Genomic DNA, 24,939 nt, shown 5'->3' on the forward strand with positions numbered 1-24,939 from the left:
TGCCCACTTCAGATTCTCTTTTGAAAGTACATGTAGTTAATTGTGACGGACATTGTTCAACAAGTAAATTTCATGTCACTTTGTCAGTGTAACTACAAACTGCATTTCCCTAGATATTACATCATCATCGAAAGTAAAGTACATGTATGTACAATATGTAAATACAACATCATATGCTTATCACACCACCATGCCCTTGTACACCAGCAGCCAGTCCAAGTCCAAGATGTATTTTAAGCCATTTTTCTTTTGTCTATATTTTCTGTAATGATGTAAAACCATGTGATTGCTGTTGTGTCAGGTGACGTGTACTACACGGCTTCCGACCACTCCGACGAGGAGATGCAGCAGTGGGCGGCGTCCTCCACCGTGCCCAAGTTCGATGACAACGACTCCCCCACCAACAAGACCAGCACGCTCCTTCGATTCGTGATCAGGGAGGTGAGACACTCGTTAACTTTTTTTGCTGTGCTTTGCTTGCTGATTACCTCACTTCAAAACAGTGGTGAAGACTTTCCTCCTTTTCATAATTGTAATGGTTGACTGTTCTTTGCAAGTAGTACGACTTAACTTTTCATGCAGTATGTTGCAGATGTAGCTATTTAACAGTGTTTTTTTTCCTCTATCGGAGGGGCTTTATTTGAAATCAATTATTCAGAATCATGGAAAAGGCAATACAAACATTAAACAATTACAATGGTTCAGTCTACATCAAACGAAAAATTTGTATGTAACAAATTTCATCATCTATTGCTCGAATAAAAGAGAAGAAAGAAAAAAAAGTAGATATTTAACAGTGTTGTGCTGATGTAAAGTACGTAAAGAATTATCGCGGATGATTATTATGTGCTATATGAATTAGTTACCATTATTGTCTACCTTATGAGTGGCTACATTGTTACAATACAGAGAATTTCAGAATGAGATATCCTAAATATCTAGGGATGTTGATTCATCTGTGATAGTACGGAAATGATTATTCCACAAGTAATGCCCGTCAGGTTTGTATATGGCTGTTAAGTGTCCGCAGGCAGCAAAGAAATGCAAGAATGAATATTGATGGCTCCTGTATGCAACTAACTCTCAGCACATTCATATTTTACTCCTGGATTAGGTGGTGGTGTCCATTTCCAAGCCTTCCGAATCCGTTCTGCCAGTTCTGAAGACGTCGGGGGACAGGAGTACCAGTCCAGTTCCTCCTTCCCCGACAGAGTCTGGCGAATCAGAATACTTGAGCCTGCGTATAGACTCTGTGTGTGTGGATGTTGCTGTTAGCACCTACGGCCTAGCTGTACACATGGGACTAAGGGGCATTCAAGTCATTGACAAGTTCCATATCGGTGAGCTATAAATAATGCTGTATCTTAAGACATGTCTCAATGCGTTGTTCAGTTTTGGGGAGTTATATCTCAGATACAACGTACATAGCATCGGATGTGTGTGAATAGTATGTACAAAGTGCAGTTAACTGTGATATGCCGCTATACATGTAATTAGCAAGTTATCATTTAGAGGTACAGATGTGTTGTAGGCGTTCTTGAGATGAGAAATTCTCTTTCTGTCAAATGATCACATCATATGTGTATCTTTACCAATTATGTTGTAAGTTTCAAACAGAAGACGGTGTTCCTGTCCATTTGAAAATGTGTGGCACGTAAAAAAAAAAGAAATGAAAATAATGAACAATGATAATCCGAATGCAAACACTCAAAGATGAAAAAAAAAAATACTGACTCACAATGCATCATCAGCGGGGTGAAATCAAAGAGAAGAAAGATATAAGACAAACATTGTATGTGAATTAATTCAGAAGACAAAACATACTGATGTGGAACTTCACATCAAAATAGATTTAAGAAGTTACAGTTACTAGTCACCCAAATGACAGTTTTAATCTTTCCTCAATCTCTTCAGGTCCAGATGGCACCTATCTCCACCTCATCAGTTCCATGGCAACCACCGAACTCATCTCAATTTTGTACAGAAAGGTCTGTGTCACTCTCAGAATCTGGCATTAAAGTTTACATTTCCCTTTCCCCTTTTGCATTCTCCTTATGCTTTCTAAGGCTTACACATAAGAACATGGGTTGGTGTGAGTTTTGTCATGACACACTTGAAACATCGTAACATTTGATTGATACTGTATGTGTTGAAATTTTTACGCTGCTACGCTAGCATTCATGATCTCGTTATTTGTTCAGGATTTTCTTCTTTTTTATTCAATGCCCTATAGAATTTCCAATTTCATTTAGTTAGATTGTGATTCAGATTTCTTCATACCTACTTTTGATCTTCTGTTACGTCGCAGTCTTGACGTTATAAAGTTTATTTTGTTGTTAGAGTTTTGTGGACATGTAATTATTTAATAATTGTGATGTTCGGAATGTAAAATTGTAGCAGGGGTAGATTGAAATCAAATTAGCAGGCACGTGTGAAGTTTTCTGGATGAGATCTGTAGTAGAGATACGTTTGGATGTTGGTATGAAGGGAGTTTTAGTCACGTTCAACCAGCCACTGTTCTGACTGTGGCTGGGAGCGCTGTGATACGTGTTCACTCATTGCAAGAGCGTTATATAAGTACTTGTATTGTATTGTATTGTATTGTATTGTGTTGTGTTGTGTTGTGTTTTGTTGTGATGTGTTGTGTTGTGTTGTGTTGTGTTGTGTTGTGTTGTGTTGTGTTGTGTTGTGTTGTGTTGTGTTGTGTTGTGTTGTGTTGTGTTGTGTTGTGTTGTACAGTCTTCTAAAGTGGAATCAATGACCTTTTTGTCGCAGGTTGATGAGAAGTGCCCAGACTTCAGTGGTTACTATGGATCCACAGAGCAGGCTGTGGTGGTTCACTTTACCGCCCTCAATGTCATGTTCCACCGCACCGCCATTCTCTTCCTACAGAAAACCCTAACGGACATGATCACAAGGTAAGGTCTTGTCCCCTCGTAAATTCTTGTCTGAATCACGCTCGCATAGAATCAAGTTCAAGAGAGTGTGGAGTTAATGCCAGGAAGTACTGTATACGTCATATACTTAGTGAGTCTAAATTTTTGCGGATCAGGACTTCCCGACGATTTCACGAGTTAAATTAGCAATCGTGGAGTCCTGTGCTGAACGGAGAAATGTATACGTGTACGTCACATTCACCTCAGGATCAGAGTCAATATTTTTGCGAGTCTTTAATTTTGCAAATAGCACCTGACTCGCAAAATTCGCAAAAAAATAAAAACCTCGCGATATTTGGCATATACAGTATATATTGTAAGACATCATTTAGACACACACGTGGAACTATTTCAGTAGTCTTTGGAATGGCCATATTATTCTTAATCATTATAATGTGTGTCTACATATGTACCCCTCTCTGATTTAAGATCTCTGTTCCATCGCCTTTGACTTCAGTCCACAAGTGCAGCAAGAATACAACAGACATACCATATTGTAGATCTCAAACATCATAATGCTGCCATGTGCATTTGGTAGATCACAGTGGTAACATTGATTCTTAAGCAGCATGAAATGTATGCAGGGTTCCCACAGTCATGGAAAATCCTGGAAAATCCTGGAGAAATTTGTGGTCGTGGAAAGTCAGGGAAAAGTCAGGGAATTTGGAGTATTTGTGAAAAGTCATGGAAAAGTCATGGAATTGCATTTACCTCTTGGCTGTGGCAGCTTTCCAGTTTGTCGTGTCTCGCAACTCTCATACTCTCTGATCATACTCTGCTATTGGTGTTCATGATTTCCATTTTTTTTTCAGTTTTGTGACATCCCAAATTCTACATAACTCCCGGGACATATACTAATGATAGTACATGTCATGAGTAAGATAGTGGGTGGAACGGATGGCTGTGAGGGGAGGTGGAGGCCATCATAACGTGTCTGATTTTGGAAACCGTGCCAGAAAGGAAGTCATGGAAAGCAGCAATTTAGTCATGGAAAAGTCATGGAAAAGTCATGGAATTCTGTTTTCAAATTTCTGTGGGAACCCTGTGTATGATGGAATTGTGTGGCTGGGTGGCTAATGTGGAGTTGTATCCATTTTTGCCCAAAAGAGGCGAAATGTTTTTATTCATTCATTCTCATTCTGTTTGTCCCCTTACACCCACCCACCCCTCTCTCCCTCTCATGCTTGGCTCATTCTCTGTGCTCCACAGTCTTAGCTCCATCTCTCTAGCAGAGAAAGTTGGGAAGACACCATCGTCAGAGACGCCCTCTAAACCACCCACACAACCACAACCATGTGAGTCAAATGAGCCAAAACAAACCAATTAATAAGGGAAAAATTATAATACTCAATGTACTAAATGATACAAAATGTAAATGTACAGGTAATGTAAGATATTTAAAGATTAAAGAGTAGAGTTAAGATATTATGTATTGTTCACCTTTAATTACATTTAACTGTGTGCGTTGTATATTTTAGTGAAAACTCAGTCTATTTTTCTCGCGAATCGGGACTTCCGCACAATTTTGCGAGTGCTTAACCCTAAAAGGGCCGGGGGGGGGGGGGGGGGGGGGGGGGGGGGGGGGGGGGGGGTGTGGCGGGCGGAATCCGCCCCCCCCCCCCCCTCGACGTTTCACGCTATAATTCTGTAACGCGAGAAGGCCTCGTCGCGAGACTTCTTGACTTTCTTCGTTCAAGTCTCGCGCAACTTTTGAGACCAAATTTGCAATGTCCGCACATACTTTTGCGAAGCCACGCCCATTTTTGTAACGGAATGTCGCCCCAAAATGGGCAAAATTTTGTGATTTTGTGTACATTTCCTATGGAAAACAGTGCTCTGTCATGAAAGTCATAAAAACCTGATTATTTTTACAATTAATCACTTTCATTGATTAATTTTGTGCTATTATGGTAGAAAAGTGGTCAGTGACAATTTCCAATGAAAAAACAAAGAAAAAACAAAAGTTGAAAAACAAAGAAATACATAAGAAATTCTGAAAACAATAAAATACATAAGAATTGAAATGAGTTTTGGAAGTTTTTGTGATGTACAATTGTTGAATATGCTAAAACAGATTTACAGATCAAAAATTAGACTCTCAATGCTTTTAATTAGGCTAAAATATCACCTTGAGCTTAATTTGCATAATTGATTAATTAAAATTAGAAATTGATTGTTTCAAAAAATCTTATGACACAATCTTGTAGATTATGATGCGGGTCTCATGCATGCAAAATTTCATCGCGATCGCACCTCCGATGGCCGAGATCTCGGGGGGGCGGAATCCATCCCCCCCGGTCTGAGCATAGCCAAAAAAGCCCGGCCCCTTTAGGGTTAAATTAGCCGTTGTCAAGTGCAGTAATAAATGGAGAAATAAACACATGCATGTCACAGTTATGTCGAGATTAGAGTCGTATCATATGGTGTGAGTTCTGATTCATCCAGGTAATGAGCAATAAAGGTACAACATTAAATCAAATCATCTCGACTTACTGTTTTTAGTTCAGAGGACGGTTTCATGTCCGATCCTGGACGCTTCATCAGCTCGTCAGATGATTTGATTTAATGTTGTACCTTTATTAGAGTCAGTAATTTTTGCATGTTGTTGAATTTGCAACTACACTGTAGTACCTGACTCTAGTTTGGCGAAAATAGAAAAACCCGCAAAATATAAACAGTAACCCAATGAGTGCCATGGTGAAGGAAGAAAGGGAATTCATAAATAAGACTGAACATACCCATAAACAAAACTTATTAAATATATGATTTTTTGCTTAATAAAAAAAGGAACTAGCTTTTCTCTGTGACATCAAAAGAAAAAGGGAATGTCTGCAAAAAATCAAAATGCCATTGCTGCCTCTCTTAGCATTCATTTATAGAGAGCTTCGCTGTACAGTTAGAATAAAAATATGTTGAATCTATGAAGAGTTTAGAACATTACCAGAAACATTCTTTGATGATAATCCATCAATACAGCCGCCGCCACTCTGCCAGTACCCCCCAAGTCTCCGGCTAGGGGGGTAATCAGGTTCCACGCCGAGGCTACCATGGAGTACCTATGCGTCACCCTCACTGACGTCTTTGAGTCCCTGGGCAACGTCTACATTCGGGGGCTACAGTTCGCCGTCATCGACAAGGATACCAGAATGACACTGAAAGCTAGGTAAGCCAAGAAAGTACATACAGGCACCAGAAACCTCACCGTAACGAGATTGCCGGGAATGCCGATGTTACCTCGTTATAACCAATACCTCACAATTGTACTCAAAAAGAGACAAATATACAGTAATGGAAATTGGAACCACTGAATTTATCTGTGTTAAAAGTGGTATCTACTGAAGTTTTAAGCAAGCTTGTTATAACAAGGTTTGTATTTGATTATTGTGCTACTTTCAGCATTGATTAAGATTCTGCTTATGAGGAGTTCTTGCAAAGAGCAGGGTGCTGACTTGCTTAGGTGGTCCACCTCACTAACATCCTGAGGTGAACAGGAATTTTTTTTTTTTTTTTTTTAGTGGTGTAAGGTTAGTGATGATAGGTTTATACATGTATCTGTGGAGTAAATCACCCAATAACGATTGTATGCGTCCATCATGGCATAATACTGTATACGCTGTTATTTTCGCATGCAGATATTTTCGTGAATTAGGAAGTCATAGACATTTTCGCGAGATGTAGTTGTTTTTGCGAATTGATTCTGATGCTAACGTAAATGCACTATTACCCTAGCGCATGGAGACATTTTCGCGTGTTGTTAAATTTGTGATCCACCTGTGATTTGCAAAATTCATGAAAATTAAATCCCCGCAAACATAACAGCTTATACAATAATGCAATGCTCTTTCACGTAGATACGATGGCAATGTGCTTTAATAATTAGATGTACGCTGTACTAACACGGGAAAAGTCAATGATGGCTAAAAGAGGAGTCATGTTGATAGAGATAACCAAGCATATGAGGCTGAAAAAAAAAAGACTAATGATACTCCTTGCCTGCACATGGACATGTTTGTTTCAGTTTGTGTTGTTTTTTGTTTTTTGCTCCAGGTTGCAAGACTTCTCCTTTGAGGATGCCGTCACTGATTCTGTCTATCCCAAGATCATCTGCCTCCAGGACCAAACAGCCATTGATGTTAGGGTGAGCCTGGCAAAATCTTTCGGTTTTTCCCTATCCAGAGTACCAAAGTCATTCAAGCGTATGCCACAACATGCCTGGTTGATATTGTTTGTTGACTATTGCTAGTCACCTGGAGCAAACCACGAGGGGTTGGCATCATTCGCCCATTTTGGAGTACCAAATGAGACCTTACATAAAAAAAGAAAATGAGACCTTACCTAATAAAATCCACAAAAAGTTGCACAGATTAATTTTCTGGTAGGTGTAAATTGTTTATTATGTGAAAGCTTGGTTGTTTGATAATTTTCTGGAAGAGTATGCTTTTCTATCATTCTTATCAAAACTGGTAAATGGGTATTCATATTGCAGAGTTTTTTTTAATGTTGTGCAGGTTGCATCCTCTTTGAAGAATTGGGAAATCTAAAAGAGAGTTGTGTTCACGAATTGAGATTTGAATAGACACCTTGCAGCAAGTGTAAAAAGATTTTGTGGTGTTGGAGGTTGTCAGAGATCACATTTGCCAAGTATTAAAGCAGTGTGAATTGTTTTTGTTTTCAGCACTTTCATTTACTGCAACCAGGTGTACTGTGTATTGCATGTATGGAGGAATGATCGTAAATGTATCTTGGAAGCAACAGAGTGCAGAATACCGTCAGAGTTTGCATATGTGACCCTGCACCTCAAAACAAACAAAAGTCGCCAGACATGAATTTTTAGTTAAGACCATATTCTGAACGAGCAGACTTTAAGCTTTAAAATAATGTATGACTCAAATCAAATGGACTCTCCTAACCTATCTAAATATTGGAAAGAAAGCACAAACTCAGGAAAAGTGTGAACTGAGAAAAGAGGCTCTGAAGTACAGTGTCTATTCAAGCGCTTAATCTTTACCAAACCGTGCTGGCTGTGCGATGAATGGGACAAAAAATAGGAAGTAAACCACCAGAATAACAACAATGAAGGGATTATCAAATTAAATTGAAATTATGCATGCCTCATTAACACATTCCGTCCATAATTAATGCTAACCTTCAAAGCAGTAGCACTATCCTTTCAAAAGTTATTAGAGTTGAAAGTGAAGAGTGTGGACAAGGTTTTTCAGAAATGAAAAAGGGATTCTAAAGACACACCTATTCACACTATTCTACCAAAAATGTTCGAGATAAACTGCTAAAAAAACACACTCTCTTGCCCGTTTTATGATACCAAATTTTAGCATAATGTAAAAGAAGACCCGTTCTTTCAGAAAATATGAAAAAGTCAAGTTCGGCTAGGTTGACCCATTTCACTTATTTTCAGTCCTCACGCAAAATCAGTGTGTGCGACTTTATGTTCGTTTTGAGGTGCACGGTCACATATGTAGAACACCAAGTCAACACATGTAGTACACCAAGTCAAGACATAACAACACACCTAGTCAACACATGTAGTACAATGTACACCAGGTGAACACATTACAGTACACCAAGTTAACAAAATGTAGCACATCATAGGAACACATTGTATTACACCAAACTGAACCATACTTTACACTGCTGTTGTTTTCTCGCCCTCACAGATAGTTCAGTTCAAGCAGCCCCACGCCAGCCCATCCCCACCATCATCCCACCAGACACTGGGCCTCCACAGGCCCCACCCATGTTCCGCTGGACTACAGTCTGAAACTGAGACTAGGCAGTATACAGGTGGTGCTGCTAGGACCATACATCAAGGAGCTAGTGGTAGGTGCCAAACCTTTTAAGTCATGGATAGTTTGCAGAAGCTATATGGTCATAGAATGTAAAGATCTCTTACAGTCAGTGCAGTTCCTGTGGCTCTGTGGAGATAAATACCTTATCAAATTTACCAGCAACACAAGTGTGACTTCCAGCTACTGGATACACACATCAATATCACATGTCATGACAATAAATACATTGATTTTTTCTTTTCTTTTACATGTACTTTTCTTTTTTGCAAGTACTTTTTTTCTTTTGGGGAAGTAAAAATCTAAAAATAAATGCTTCTACTTGCCGATGGGTCAGTGAAGGAAAAAATGTAAGTTGGGCCCATCATTATGGCATACATGTGTAGTTCATGGACAGGTGCTCCTTCCAGTGTTAATGCCTCCCCCTTCATTAGGACATGGTTGCGTTCAGACAAGTACCACACAGGCATGTACAAGCAGCAGGTATTGTGGTGTTGTCATCATTCTACAATTTAGATTACAATACTGGATTCATTGAATCTTGTGCTTCCAGTTTTGTCTCGATGGGAAAGGTTTGAAAGATCAATACATGTCAAGTAAAGACATTCCTTTGCTGATTCATTACGATTATTCTCCCTTCTTTTTTTTTTTCTCTCTCTCTCTTCATTTTCATCTTTGTAGTCTTTCTTTGAGCCTTTCATCAACCAAGGTGCCATAGAAACGGCCAAAGAGGCCTCCAACATGGCCGTCAAAACCGTGAGTGTTTCAAACCAATAAAGTTTGTGTCGTACCAGTGCTGTGAATCTTCCTGGCCCTGTGCCGTTTAATCTCTGCTGAAAATGTTTATAGTTGTGAAGAAAGATATGTCGCGGCAGGCGATATATATGTATATCTCACATATATAAACTCTGTTGCTGTGAATTGAGTTTCAGAGAAATTATTTTTAATAGCTTGACTTTACAATTCACATTGTATTCAGCCAAAGTTTGAGCTGGTATTTCATTCCTCAAATGTGATGTGTAAAAAAAAATAATAATAAAGAAATAAATAGAATGTACTTATAAATATATTATATGTACAATTGTAGATAATGCATCTGAATATACCAAGTTAAGAAATCAATAGGTGGATACAGTTTCTTTACCAAATATGAATAGCACACAGTTCTTAATTCCTGAAAATGCTTGGCTTATTGTTGGCTTTATTTCTTGCTTTCAAATTAGAATATTGACAATTTTTTAAAATGAAAATAACCTTTACTGATGAATATTAAATTCATTGCTATTGTTATATTATCAAATTGCTACCTTTATATACATTTGTGTAGATTCAGTTGACATGTCACAGTCTATCACTGCATGTGACTGTAACAAGTACATTGAGATTATTATTGTAACATATTCTCTATCTAGATTATTGAGTGGTCACCTTGACTATCAAACTATTTCATAAGTATCCTCAATCAGTGTACTATAATATTGTCATGATTAATGTCCTTGTTTCAGGTTGAGGAAAACAGGCTAGGCACGGACAAGGTTTGTTGATTCAAGCTGAAAACTTTGTCTGTCTCCTCCATGTAGCAGACTCTCCAAGCATGCACACATACGTATCGTACGTCTGCATCTTGCTTCATTTATTTTAGTAGACTCTTTTGCACCTTGAAGAGATCTCGTTTCTGTATCCACGGTTGTATTCCTCCCAGTGCATGTATCATGGTTGATTATCAGTGGGTAACATAGTGTGCACACGCTTTGATCGACCCTCCCCCAGGTGGATGACATACAGCAGAAGGGGGTAAAAGTGGGCCTGGACATCAAGATCCGTTCCCCTATCCTGCTGGTACCCGAGACGCCCACCTCTTCCCACGCCCTGGTGGCACACCTGGGCAACCTCTCCATCATCAGCTCCTTCGACACAGAGGGCGGGGTGGAGTCGCCCGAGGGGCGGGCCACTGTCACCGCCCGCTCATGATGTACATCACCACCAGACTGACTTCGGTCCAGATCTCCAGGTATGTTTTGTACTGATCAATGAAAGCATCCCTTTGTGAGTTATTGGTTTATAAATGAGTAGCCATCCATCCTTTGACCCCGTTATGCCATATTAATAGTACATTTTAGCTTTTCTTGCTTCACTTTAAGGAGTGCCCACTCAACCACAGCACAATGACTCCCTCCTATGTTTACACATCATGCGCTGTTACTTGTTGGTACCAACATCTGATGTCAATTTTTTTCAATGAACTGAATTGATTTAACAAGTTTTAGGAGGGTTGAACGTAGCCATTTTACCCTTAAAATTGTGCTCACCCAACCATAAAAAGTGAAAAGTGTTAGGATAGATGTGAGGGGGTCAAACAATGGATAATAATTCTAGATGCAAGCTTATCATTCACACAAATTGATATCGACAATTGTGTACATGTTGCTGTTTTTTTTTTTTTTTCTTAAAAGGACTTCATTAGTTCCCTGTCATTAGGATTTTATGCATAAATTTTTGTAGTACCACAATCAAATGTTGAATTTACTATCAAATATACTAGTAACTTGAATTGCTGTGCATGTATGATGTTCATAATTATTTTTTTCTTTCTGTCTTATTTTGTTTGGTATTGTTTGCAGAGCTGTCATACAAGCCAATCAGACCATCGGCTCCTACCGACTCATCGTCGAACCCGTGGAACTCCGCGTTGACCTCAGCCGGCCAGTCAACCCCAACGTGGCGGCGGTGAATCCGCTCAGAGTCACGGCAAACCTGGAAATCGTTCAGGTTCACTCTCCATCCATTCTACGTTTTTCTCTCCCGTTCAAAGCAAATTTGACCCAGCAAATCACCCTAAGCTAAAAACAAAAAGTTAACTAACAAATGAAAAACTATGAACATCTTGACAAAGTAAAAGTTAGAGAAGGCAACCCTGTAAAGCAGGTCTGTTTGAATGGTTGAAATCGAAGTTGAAGTAATTACCTAAGTAATGGAGTAGTTTTGAGTACACATTTGAGCAGAATCAGACACATTTGGCCAAGTTACAATACTGATCAGGTAAAATGTCAGTATGTTTATCATGATTACATTTTGTGCAGATTCTGAAATGACCGTCTTTGCCAGTGAAATTGCACAGTTGCATGCTTGGAAATTGTCATGTTTGTTGTAAAAACAAACAAACAAAAAATTCAACAAGCAGTTGAGTGTTAATTTTGATTCAAGGGCATATGGATTCCAAATGCTTGTGCATCATTATGTAATTTATTCGTGACACATCTTTGTAATTAGCACGTAGATATTACACAGTTGTACATCTTTCATCATTGGAAGCTCTGATGAAGCAATTTCAGTTGTAATATGATGCCTGTCAAAATGTCTCTCTCCGGTCACTCGTAAAATTACCCTTGCCATTGTTACCAACATCAAAGCTACCGTTTTTTACTGCATGACAGTTAAATAGGAATATGAAAGTTGAATTAGGTGATGCTTTTAATTTTTTGACCTTGATATGAATTAGTACCACTTCTTGATCTTCAGAGACACAGTATTACTCATCTGCTCGACATCTCATACAGACATATAACGATGTATGTTTCGTCCAAATTTGGTAGAAGCCTGCCCTCAGTTGCTCATACAGTGTATGTAGTCATCTTACCTCTATCCCTCAAATTCCACTGTTCTCTCTTTTCTCACACATACATAAGTAAGCATGTACCTGAATGTCTAGCTGTCAGTTGCTCTATGAACTTCCACCTCTCGAATGTATTTTCTATTCAGTACAAACTCGTAACTTTGGATTGCCGTGTAGTTCATCACAGAGCAATACCGTATAGATACCCTGCACAGATGCATCAAACGTTGATAGTCTTATAAATACACAGTTGTAATCTGTAATGTGTAGAGCTAGCATGTTGTTCATTTTCCAGATTTTCCTTGTGGTTTTCACTACACCTGCGCATGTAGATTGTGTGTATCGGGTAGATATTGTGTCATTCCCTGAAAACAGGTGAACATCGGGGAACAGGACATCATCACCATTCTCTCCACGCTGAGTGAGAACCTGATGGCGCCCTCTAGAGTTGTGACAGAGACACTTCCAGAAGGTGATTCCCCTTTTTTCCCTTTCTGGTACTACCACACCCAAGAGGTACATGTGTAAACCGGCAGAGGTGCATTTGATGCTGATGTTGATAATGTTAACATGTGTTGATATGAAACAAAAAAGAACAAATGTTATGTTTTGTTTTGTTTTGTTTTTGTTCTATGGACTATTGATTTTGAGGTCACTGGTTCAAGTCCCCAGGCAGCAGTGGTTATGACCCTGGGCAAGGCACTTCATCCTCATTGCCTAGTACAATCGTGTAGTCCTTTGGAGGGAACCTAAAGCCACTAAACCCGTGGTCGCTTGCTTATAAGTATCCATTGCTTATTTAAAGCATCCGTGTCATATAAATGATAATCAAAAATTTGACCCAATTCAAATTCTGAAGTCCAAGAATGGGTCTGGAATGTTTGAATAACTAGTTAATATAGAGCTAAAATGTAGTTACTGGGACAAGACAATCTACTTCAAGACCATGGTCTAAAACTGTAGACTACTCACAATTTTGAAATGTATGAAAACTAATTGAATAAGTCCTACATATGAGCACATGTTGAGGGAATATTCACTCTTGTTTGTTTGTTGCTTTGTTCTTGTTCGGTAACATTCCTTTGATCTACAAGCCACAATGCAGTGTGCATGTTTGTTTTTTTTTTTTTTTTTTTTTTTTAGGGATGTATCATGATTTCTAAACCACACACCACTTCCCTCCTATTAACCATTCTTTCAGACGCCCCTGTCACCACCGAAGCTGAAGTCCACTCACCCCATACTGCCTCAGAATCCCCACCCCTGGAGTCCACACCCACAACCTACCAGCCCAGTAGTGCCCCCGCAGCCAGGAAGACTGTTTATGTCCAGTTCGTCATGGAGGGAGCCGAGCTGGAGTTGTACACCAATGAACAGAGACTGGTAAGCCTTGGAGGGCTCTTTAACCACTTTTTGCATCCCGTCAGGGGGATCACTAAGTTGATAGATGTTGTGACAACTGTAAAGCAAGCACTGCAAGTACATTTCTGCAAGCGTCTTAACCCTAATCAGGCTGGGGGGGGGGGGGGGGGCGGAATCCGCCCCCCCCTCGACGTTTCGCGCAATATCTTTGCAACGCGATACGCTCCCGCCGCGATGTTTCATGACTTTTTTCTTTGAAGTATCGCGCAACTTTTGAGACCCAAATTGTTGCGCCCGCGCGTACCGTTTTGACGCGACGCCCGTTCGAAAAAAATTTGTCAACCCCAAAATTGCTCCAAAACGTGATTTTGTGTACAAATCCAATGCAAATTGTGTTTTTTCAATTGATTCACATAAAAATTCATATCTTCACTTAGAATGGCCGAAATTAATTTATTTTAGCATAATAATGCTGCGAAAAATGTCTGTGACAAATTTTGGCCAAAAAACAAACAAAAACAAAAGGTCAAAAAACAAAGAAATACATAAGAAATTCAAAAAACAATAAAATACATAAGAAATTGATTTCGATACAGATTTTTTTTTATCCTATGTCTCAGAAGAATGATACAAGAAACATTTTTAAAATGAAATTAGCTTAATTGGAGCATTAATAAGTGATTTAGAGCCCAAAACTGATTTTATGCATAAATTACAATAATTAATTAATATAAAATATAAGGAAAATTTTTCGGAGAAAGCAACCATACATTTTGATAGAATACGTCGCGGGCGTGGCGTGTGCCGATTTTCGGCGCAATCGCGCGTTCCATAGGCGAGATCTGAAGGGGGGGCGGAATCCGCCCCCCCCCCCCAGATATAGCATAGCCAAAAAAGCCCAGCCTGATTAGGGTTAAGACCATCTCTATTTTATAGGTGCGAAACAGATTATCATGAGAATGTTGTGAAGTCATGAGAATGTTGTGAAGTCTACATGAGACTTTCATATGTAGAGCAAGCAGCTTGTGTGAGACAAAGTTAAAGCTGATCTACACATACCCAAGACACCCAAGATCACCAGCACATAGAGATGTTGCAGCATTATTATGTATGGTATCTGAATACCCATGAAGTTGTTCTGATCAATACAAAAAATGTAGATCAAATTCAGATAAAGAGGTAAAAATCATACTGCTTTGAATATTGAATTAGTGATTGTGTTGCCGCAGTGCTTTCCTAACTCTTAGTATCTTCATCTTGCTTTAATATCTTCTTATGGTTATGCAGCAGAGGAATGGTAAGGGGGTCTCGTCACGCGACCCTCGCAACGGCCTCTCACGATTCAGGCTCCAGCAGGTGAACGGGTTGGCCGTCGCCTATAGCAACGGGGCAATGAAGTTGCGGACGACCGTCCAGACTGTCATGCTTGAGGACATCCGGCCAAATAGTCCCCTGGCCATCAGACAGTGAGTCCGGCCACTGACCACTCTGTCTTGTCCCTTTGGTCATTGGTCATCTTTCATAGTTCATCTCCATTTCATAGCTTATGTGGAATTTAAATAAACAGCAGATATTTAGAAAATTTTGTGTGTACACAGCACTTTGTATAAACCATGCTTTAGATAAGGCAGCATTGTGTACACATCTGTGTAGAATCTACAAAGAATATTGAACCTGTAAATATACGATGTACAGGCCTTGAAATAGGATTTTGGAGGGGCAAGGCCATTTAGAAAAGGGCACTTTTTCCAAGAGGCCAGCCATGAAAGGGCACTTAGGTCAGTCAGAGGGGCACCAAGGCCACATTGAAAAGGGCATGTTGGGTGTTTTTTTAAAGGGTGATTTTTGCGACGTTGCAAGAATTTTGTTTTTTTTAATATTCTAACAACAACCCCCCCCCCCCAAATACATAATATATATACAGTCAACCTCGCGTAAGTCGACATAATTGGGACTGAGCAAAACACGTCGACTTACGCGAATGTCGACTTATAAATGAAAATTAATTTCCTCTGTACAGAGTAAGATTTGGATCGCGATGCGGATCGCTACCCATATATCTTACTCCTTTTGCCGCCAAAACATGCCTAATGACATGAGCAACAATAATGCTTTAGTTAGAATGGGTTAGTAACGACAACGCACAATTCCCAAATCTCTAGAGAGATTTTGAGAGAGCGGGATCGGAAACCTTAGGCCCGTTTCTAGAAGCTTAACGTTTTAAACTTGATTTGAAATATCAAAGGCAAATTCCCCAAAATTGAATTAAACTTTGCGATTTAAATTCAAGTGCGTTGCTGGGAAGATATGCGTGTGATTTCGCATGATTCTGTCGAGATTATTTTTCAGTGCCGACTGAGTTGAAATATGTGTGATTTTCCTTCCCTAAGTCGCCATATTTGTTCTGCTTAGATTTGTATTGCCATACTCTGAAAATGAATTGTTCTCGCGCTCCGATTCGCAACATTATAACTACCGCTCTGTACGGCGCGGGCCTGTCTGAAATAAGAAGAAGAAAAGTTTGTTCATCCGAAAACGACATCTTTCGGACTACTATAACCTTCGTAAAAACAAACCTCTTACCATTGTCGGACTAATTTAACTTTGGACTGAGATTTAAAACTTCGGCATAGCGAACTTTAACAATAATTCGTTATCATTTTTTTTTCATTGATATTTTGTGAAGCAGCATGCGTTTCGGTAGTTTGAAACGTGTAAACGTTGCGATGTCTTTCCTCTGCAAGTGCAGACTAAGTTCGGTCACGGCGAAAGTTCCGTTACGAAATAAAAAAATAATGCGAGCCTTTTCAACAATAACGCACTTCCGTACATTTTTATGCGTTTAAACGCAATTTCTAGTTTCGGACAAGAACCGCAAGTCTTTTCTGCAACGCTCTTGCGTTTTAAAAACAGATTTGCATTTGATTTTTAGAGTTGCGTTTAAACGCAATTGAGTTTAAATTTCATACAATTTTCTAGTTTTGTGTTATTATCAAACGCAAGTCTTTTCAGCGTTCCGTGTGATTTGATGGACTTGTATTTGATTTTCAGAATTGCGTTTGATTTTAATTTTGCTTACGATAAGTCTTTTAAACAATAACACACTTCCGTAAATGTTTAGAGATGCGTTTAAACGCAATTTCTTATAGTTTCGTACAAAAACCGCAAGTCTTCTCTGCAACGCTCTTACGTTTGAATACAGCGTTACGTGATTTGATGGACTTGCATTTGATTTTTAGAGTTGCGTTTAAACGCAATTGAGTTAAAAAAAGTCCCTTCAATTTTCTAGTATCGTGTGATTATCAAACGCAAGTCTTTCAGCGTTCCGTGTGATTTGATGGCCTTGCATTTGATTTTTAGTGTTGCGTTTAACGCAATTGAGTGTAAGTTTCCTACAATTTTCTAGTTTCGTCTGATTATCAAACGCAAGTCTACAGCGTGCCATGTGTTTTGATGGACTTGCATTTGATTTTCAGAGTTGCGTTTAAACGCGAGTTAAAAAAAAAAGTTCCCTACAATTTGCATACAATTGCATTTAATTTGTAATTTTGTTTACGAAATAAAAATAATGCAAGTCTTTTAAACAATAACACACTTCCGTAGATGTTTAGAGATCATGCGTTTAAACACAGTTTCTTATAGTTTCGTACAAAAACCGCAAGTCTTCTCTGCAACGCACTTGCGTTTAAATACAGCGTTACGTGTGATATGATGGACTTGCATTTGATTTTTAGAGTTGCGTTTAAACGCAATTGAGTTAAAAAAAAGGTTCCCTACAATTTTCTAGTTTCGTATGATTATCAAACGCAAGTCTTTCAGCGTTCCGTGCGATTTGATGGACTTGCATTTGATTTTTAGTGTTGCGTTTAAACGCAATTGAGTTTAAGTTTCCTACAATTTTCCAGTTTCGTGTGATTATCAAACGCAAGTCTTTTTAGCGTGCCATGTGTTTTGATGGACTTGCATTTGATTTTCAGAGTTGCGTTTAATTTTTAATTTTGCTTACGAAATGAAAAAAAAATAATGCAAATCTTTTCAACAATAACGCACTTCCGTCATTTCCGTAGATGTATAGAGATTTATTTAAACGCAGTTTCTAGTTTCGTACAAAAACCGCAAGTCTTCTCTGCAACGCTCTTGCGTTTAAATGCATCGTTGCGTGTGATTTGATGGACTTGCATTTGATTTTTGGAGTTGCGTTCAAACGCAATTGAGTTTCAGGTTCGTAACAATTATTTTCTAGTTTCATATGATTATCAAACGCAAGTCTTTTCAGCAACGCAATTGCGTTTAAATGCAAAAGTTGCGTGTGATTTGATATCACCTGCATTTGATTTTTTTCAGTTGCATCATTAGTTGCATTGTAATAAATCTTTTTAGAAAGGGCCCTGGTTTTAATACCGCTTCGGAATAATCAACGTTAGAATATTCGGATTTACAAAAAACAGGGGCAGGGGGCACATACCCCCCCCCCCATACTTTTTGGGGCACCATCAAAATGTGCCCCCTTTTTAGGAGAATGGGACCGATTTTGCACTAGAAAGGGCAACTGAAAGTACAAAAAGGGCCTGGAAGGAGCACAGGGGCAGCTCTCCGGGGGGGGGGGGGGGGGGGGGGGGGGGGCAGGGGTACACAGTGCCCCTCCACCTTTTGGAGGATCAACTAAATGTGCTCTTTTTTCTTTGAAGGTGCCCCTTTTTCCTGTAAAGGGGGGCACACTTTTTCTAAGGGGCAGTTTTAAGAACAAAAAGGGCACTTTGAGGAACAAAAAGGGCACTTTGAGGAACAAAAAGGGCACTTTGAGGAACAAAAAAGGGCACTTTGAGGAACAAAAGGGCACTTTGAGGAACAAACAGGGCACTTTGAGGAACAAAAAGGGCACTTTGAGGAACGAAAAGGGCACTTTGAGGAACAAAAAGGGCACTTTGAGGAACAAAAAGGGCACTTTGAGGAACGAAAAGGGCACTTTGAGGAACAAAAAGGGCACTTTGAGGAACGAAAATGGCACTTTGAGGAACAAAAAGGGCACTTTGAGGAGCAAAAAGGGCACTTTGAGGAACAAAAAGGGCACTTTGAGGAACAAAAGGGCACTTTGAGGAACAAAAAGGCACTTTGAGGAACAAAAAGGGCACTTTGAGGAACACTTTCAACTAACCAGCCAACCCATGTTCACATACAGTGTTACGGGGGTGGGGGATCTGCATAATTTTTTTACATTTCATTTCACTTTTTTCGCATGCGTGCCCTCGATCACATTTACTTTGAGCATGCGGGCATGAATGCAGAGCGAGAGAGATGGCAATTCTCATAGCCGTCCGACATGCCTGGCACATGGCTTGCGACCACTTGCTCCAGACGACTTAATAGCCGCATTCCCACAGTAACACACGCATGCACATAAGCACGCGCTCACCGCTGATTGCGACACTCGACGTACGGACACCATCAACGTACTTCCGTACGTACGCGCGGGCACACTAAGAATACACTACCTAGCTAGTAACTCTATGGCCGCTGCGCTGCGGACTCGGAGGCAGTCGGAACGGTCAAAAAGCCGGTCGGCCGGCCGTACCGTACGTACATATTAAAGTACAAGTGTGTACGTACACGTTAACGTCTCGTTGAGTTTGAATCAGATATTGGGACGCGAGTGAACTGAACAGAAGGTATGATATTCGAGATGAGGAAATTTGTTCAAGCTTATTGAAGTGTAGACTTTGAGAAAGGGCATATTATACGTCATAAACAAGAACTTTCATTCTAAAAGGGCACCACGGCCACAAGAAAAAGGGCACATTTTTTTGGCCGTAACTTTGATCACGGAAGAAAGGGCATTGCGGCCAACGAGAGGGGCACCGACGGCCATGGCCGTCGGTGGCCGTCGGTTAATTCGAGGCCTGGATGTACATGTAGAACATGGATACATCATATACAACAAGAGGCAGAATCTAAATCATTATTGCTGCATAAAGCAATATCCAACACTACACTACACATAAAACTACATAGACGAAACTATCAGGGAGAAAAATATTTAGAATCCAAATCTGAAATACAGATCAAGATAATTCAACATCTATGATATTGCTATGGAGAATCCATATTTGAAGCGTATGACAAGCAGTCATTAGACATACAAGATACTTTAATTTTGTATACACTGTTGTTATTATATCACCCCGAAACATTGTCTTCAGTCTTTTAATGACAATTTGGTATGTGTAGTTTACTCCAGTGTTGAGTTGACGCAAAGCAAAGATAAGCTATAGGTTACTGTGTGTAAATCTTAATGTCATGACATTTTTTGATAGCCTTCTGTCATGGTTTTTTTTTTTTTTTAATCCATTGAGGATGGGACTGATTTTGCTACAACATGCATTTTCCATAGACACCTGCCCGAGTATACTTGAGACTCGTCCTCAGTGAGTTAAGGGGAATATGAGATGAATTGAACCTTTCCTTCCAAGCCCTAAATGCTAATTTGCATCTACATTGTGATTAACTTTGGTTATCTAATGATGACGTATGTGTCAATCGTTTCCCTTTCCATCACCCGTAGTAAGATTTTGTCATTCTCAGTGCCAAATTTGTAACCATTTTCTGTTTGTAGGTTGATCCTAAAGAGCAGCAAGAAGTCTCGTCTGCGCACCACCCCATCTAGCCCACCATCAACCAAGGTCACCCCCATGATTGAGGTCACATTCACCCAAGATGCCAATCAAATGCAAACAGTAAGTTGAAACTGTGCACAGATCAATTTTGCATATATACGATATTGGCGTATTGTTTTTCAAGTGATTCCACTTCTTACAAGCTCTGACTTTCAGTAGATCACTCTGTTCCGTCGCTGTATTCAGTTTGTCACCATTAGAAAGTATGCATTTTTCTGGAAGTCTCATTAAATATATAATAATTCGTAGACATGGTTGTATATTCTGTATCATACTTTATGAATTGTACTTCTTACAAATTGTCAAACAGTATAAATTGTCATGTATACTTTGTGTTATGTATTGCTTTTTGTTGGATGGAAATAAAGCATATTAATTGAATTAAAAGAAAAAAAATTGAAACTTAGACTCTTATATGCCATATATATGTATTTTTTTTTTTTTTTTTGCAAGCCTAATACTGTGTGAATTGAGAATTGAATTGAGGCCAGTTTGTAGATGGTAGAATTTCCTATTGCAAATCACATTGCTGGAGTGACAAATATGGGTAAGTACAGAGCATATTCCTTCCTAAAAAGCAAGGATTGCAATCTTCCACCATGTTGATGCTATACATTGTATTTGTGTGAATAGAGGCAGATTTTTGACATGTTGATTTCACATACATTGTATATCACATGACTTGTGAAATTTACATAAAAATAAAATCACTGTGAAGTATATGCCAAATGTAGTATTCTCAGTCATTATCTTCATATTCATATAACTACAAAATATCAGATATTCATAAAAACTTATGGGAGAACAAAAAGATTAACTGTTATGGTGTGTTTCAGTAAATACAATCTATCTGATAATTGTGCAGTAAGTTAATGAATTGAAACAGTGTGAAAGTGAAGTCATTTAAACCAAGTTGATTCTGTTTTCAAAATTTGCTTCCTTTCCAGTCGAGTTCACCATTGATGGTGTGAGGGTGAACATATTCGTGCATTATCTTCTTGCCGTCTACAACTTCCTGAGCAGCGCCCTCACACAGAGCAAGCTTGAGTCGCCGCTGAGTCCGAGTGTGGGCCAGACGTCCAGACAGACATCAAGGTACTGCTCCCTGTTCAGTCCTCAAATTTTAGGAGTACCATGCAATGTTCTCATGCCAGGCATGTCAAGGGAGCCTCAATGTTTAAGTCAGAAAGTTAATATTGGTTGAAATATGTACAAAAATGTATCAGTGTATAAAACAGTTTGAGGGAAGTGGAGCTACAATTCTTGCAGCCATCTTACCAGTAGATATCAAAGGGGAGGTTTCCCAAAATATACCTGTGGATTAAAGCAAACTCCATGATAGTTTGTAATATTATAGCATTTAGAATACCAAGGTTTTTTTTTTTCTGGATCACTGAAAAAGCAAATGACCTATTGCCCTCAGAAGACATGGACAACAATATTTCCCTTTAATACAATGTTGCATTAAAAAAGTAAGAGCAATGTGGACATAAAGAAAGATTAAGACTTGTGAAATCTGTTTCTACTATTGTGACATCATGATTCATTGTAGAGTGCCCATCTAGAGAACTAAGCACATGGAATTAACCCAAACTTTGAGATACACGCTGTATTCAAAACATCCAAGTGGATGATCAGATTTTCCTCAAACTTTTACTGAATATGTCATTCATCCTTCTACTCAGCTCAGTCAACAGTGAAGCTGAAATGGCAACAGAAAGATGACGGGGAGTGTGTTTTTGATTGTATGAAAAAGTAACAAATGCAGAGACAAATGCAGAAAATATTAATCAGAACTAGAATGAAATATTTTTAAACTTGCCTGATATGTGGAAAGTTGCCAAATGCTCTGTATGTTGGTCCCTTCCCCCCGTCCCTGCAGAACACTGTCTGTCCAAGGTCCAGTTGGTCAGAGCGTCAGCCGGTCAGAGGGTCTGAACCTAGAGGCACCAGCTCCCAGAGAACCCCCTCGGAGGTCACTGCAGGTCATAGGTCGGCTGCGGAGGCCAGAGGTCGTGCTATTTGATGAACCCACCAGCCAGAACAGCCAGTGTCTAGTATTCCAGGTAACGACTCCTTCTGCCCAACCCTCCCTCCTCCACCCCCTTTGTATGAGTGGTGCAGTGTGCCTGTGGCCACTTGTGACTGGCCTTGATGTACAAATTATACAACTCTAGGTCTTCTCTGATTCAAATTCAGTTTCAAGTTTATTTAGAGTGTTCTGCTTGAACATAATGCAAATTTGATATAGTACCACCCCCACATTTTTTTTTTTTTTTTGCAACCTTGGTTGCATCAACTAGATTTACCAACAGGTGCATACATGTATATTGTACATTGTACATTTTAGTGCCAGAAGTCAATTCATTGATGTAATACACATAATATGACACATCTTTTCACTTTTATACAAGTGGACATTATGCTATCTCCTACACTCAAATAAACATACAGAGCAGTGGTTCTAGATATTGTTCCTAGTGCCTTCTAGGTAAATGTGTGATGGATAAAGAGGCATATTTTCCCATTTTACCACCATATTTCTGTCCTGCTATCCCCCTCCACTTTCTACCCCACCCTCTCCCAGACGGTGGGTAACTTTGAGTACCAAAGCTCCGAGACTCAGCAGCACATTGTGGCCAATCTCTCCAGCATGCAGCTCTTCTCCTGCGTCTACTCTCAGGCGCTCAAGACGGCCTACCAGGTACGCACTCGTTTACAGTTTTCAAAATGTTTTCCCCAAGTCAGTATTTACAGAAGATCTAATCAGAGGGAGGTGAGTGTCATTGCATACTGCTTGCAAAGCGTCAAGTCTACCGGATTCTGCGGAAGACTCCTCAAAAACTTGGCAATTAATTTTTATCAATCAGTTGCCATTAAAAATAAAAAAAGATGACGGAGAATTATTAATTTGAGCTGTGTAGTTTGTGCTGTTAATTGCAGGATTATTTTTATCATCAAGAATTTTCTGTTGCTATTGGTTTTTAAGACTAATTTATAGTGAAAATATAGCATCACTGATTTTATTCCGCAGTTTATTGTGTCATCGTTTGTGGATCTAGCATTGTTTTGGTGTCTTTGTTGAGTATTCAGGTCCAGGTGTCAAGGGTTACACTTCCTTTAATTGTCACCATGCAGGTTCTAGAGCCCTGTGCTGTGACCTTCACCAGGGTGACAAACGCCGAGCAGGGTGACATGATGACAGCCGACGTCACCGACATCTGTCTCCACGTGTCGCCCCGTGTTGCCTACGTCGTCAGGGGCGTGGTCGAAGCTCTCACGTCGGTCACCCAGGTAAGGGGAGAGCCCTTCACAATAGTTCAGGGCAATTTAAACTAACTTGAAGTGGAAGTGCACATCACGTTTAGAATAGTTGGCTTTTATAGTGAAAAGAGTAAAATTCAGACAGAACAGATGACATCACAGTCAGACCGAAAACAGCATCATTGTAGGAATTTGTATTAAAAGTATATTAATTTGTATGAATAACTGGATGACAATAATCAACAAAATAAGTGGATTTCACAATGAATAAATGTCATAAGTGCAGTACGAAAATGTTGTTAGGACAGTAAGTATAGAGTTATCTCACTCATATCTGGTTTTGCTAATCAAGTTTCATATGTCCTTTTTGTAATACAAAGACACCTGTTAAAACACCTGCACATTTCCCCCCCCCCCCCTGAATCTATTTTGTGTTTTGTGTAAAGAGTATGGTCATTGTGCTGGATATTCTGTGTATCACTATCCTAGAGAAGTGAAGAGAAGTGCAAATATTGCTGTATAGTAATAAAGACATGAATGTAGTCCCCGATAATGAAGCCGATTGAATATTATTAAAGGATAGCACAGTCGAGTAAACCTGTTCACATTTATTCTTCAACCATTTTTTGTCCCCGCCGAACGAGTTCAAGCAGGGGACTATGAAACGGGCTCCGTACGTGTGTGTGTCCATGTGTCCGTGTGTGCGTCCGTGTGTGATCAAAATCTTCAATTTGCTACTTCTCTGTCATTTATGAGCCAATTTTGATTCTGTTTGCTTTATATGATAGCACTATGTGGGAGCTTTGAAACTTTTACACAGAATTTCAGTTGTGACCTTTGACCTATATTGTACATTTTGCTACAAAATGCTACTCCTTCGCCATTTCTAACCCGATTTCGATTCCGTTTGCTTTATGTGATGGCAGCAGGTGAGGGCTTCAAAACTTCTACACAGAATTTTGACCTTTGATTTCTTTGACCTTTGACCTTGATTTTTGACCTGTATTGTACATTTTGCTACAAAATGTTACTTCCGGCGGGGACATACATTACGCACCGCGTAACTTCTACTTTTCCTTGTTCTCCCTTCAATCTATGATGCAGAAACCTGCCAGTAATCGTCAGCTTTTGGAGGACTATGAACATGAAGACATGTGGACACCTAAACCCATCTTTTCTCATGGATTCCACAAGAGGAAAGGTAAAAAAATGTACAGTTGAACCTCTCGTATCCGGACAAGTCGGGACCGGGGCACATCCAGATAAGGGATTTGGCCGGATACGGGAGA

General features: G+C 39.5%; 1 protein-coding gene across 1 annotated transcript in view; it reads left to right on the plus strand.

Annotated features, from left to right (window-relative positions):
• The window catches only part of LOC140242987 (intermembrane lipid transfer protein VPS13A-like), a 150,797-nt gene that overhangs the window by 71,212 nt on the left and 54,646 nt on the right, over positions 1-24,939 (plus strand). Inside the window, exons 22-42 of the mRNA XM_072322727.1 lie at positions 302-441; positions 1,115-1,340; positions 1,915-1,988; positions 2,776-2,918; positions 4,146-4,231; positions 5,913-6,099; positions 6,984-7,074; positions 8,616-8,774; positions 9,422-9,496; positions 10,511-10,683; positions 11,362-11,509; positions 12,729-12,825; positions 13,555-13,736; positions 15,003-15,181; positions 20,326-20,446; positions 21,339-21,481; positions 22,269-22,290; positions 22,333-22,452; positions 22,974-23,090; positions 23,525-23,680; positions 24,755-24,851. Of these exons, the coding sequence (XP_072178828.1) occupies positions 302-441; positions 1,115-1,340; positions 1,915-1,988; positions 2,776-2,918; positions 4,146-4,231; positions 5,913-6,099; positions 6,984-7,074; positions 8,616-8,774; positions 9,422-9,496; positions 10,511-10,683; positions 11,362-11,509; positions 12,729-12,825; positions 13,555-13,736; positions 15,003-15,181; positions 20,326-20,446; positions 21,339-21,481; positions 22,269-22,290; positions 22,333-22,452; positions 22,974-23,090; positions 23,525-23,680; positions 24,755-24,851 (2,736 nt within the window). The remainder of the gene's footprint in view (positions 1-301; positions 442-1,114; positions 1,341-1,914; positions 1,989-2,775; positions 2,919-4,145; positions 4,232-5,912; positions 6,100-6,983; positions 7,075-8,615; positions 8,775-9,421; positions 9,497-10,510; positions 10,684-11,361; positions 11,510-12,728; positions 12,826-13,554; positions 13,737-15,002; positions 15,182-20,325; positions 20,447-21,338; positions 21,482-22,268; positions 22,291-22,332; positions 22,453-22,973; positions 23,091-23,524; positions 23,681-24,754; positions 24,852-24,939) is intronic.

The sequence above is a fragment of the Diadema setosum genome, chromosome 19 (genome assembly GCF_964275005.1).
Source record: "Diadema setosum chromosome 19, eeDiaSeto1, whole genome shotgun sequence".
In the NCBI taxonomy this organism is placed as follows: domain Eukaryota; kingdom Metazoa; phylum Echinodermata; class Echinoidea; order Diadematoida; family Diadematidae; genus Diadema; species Diadema setosum.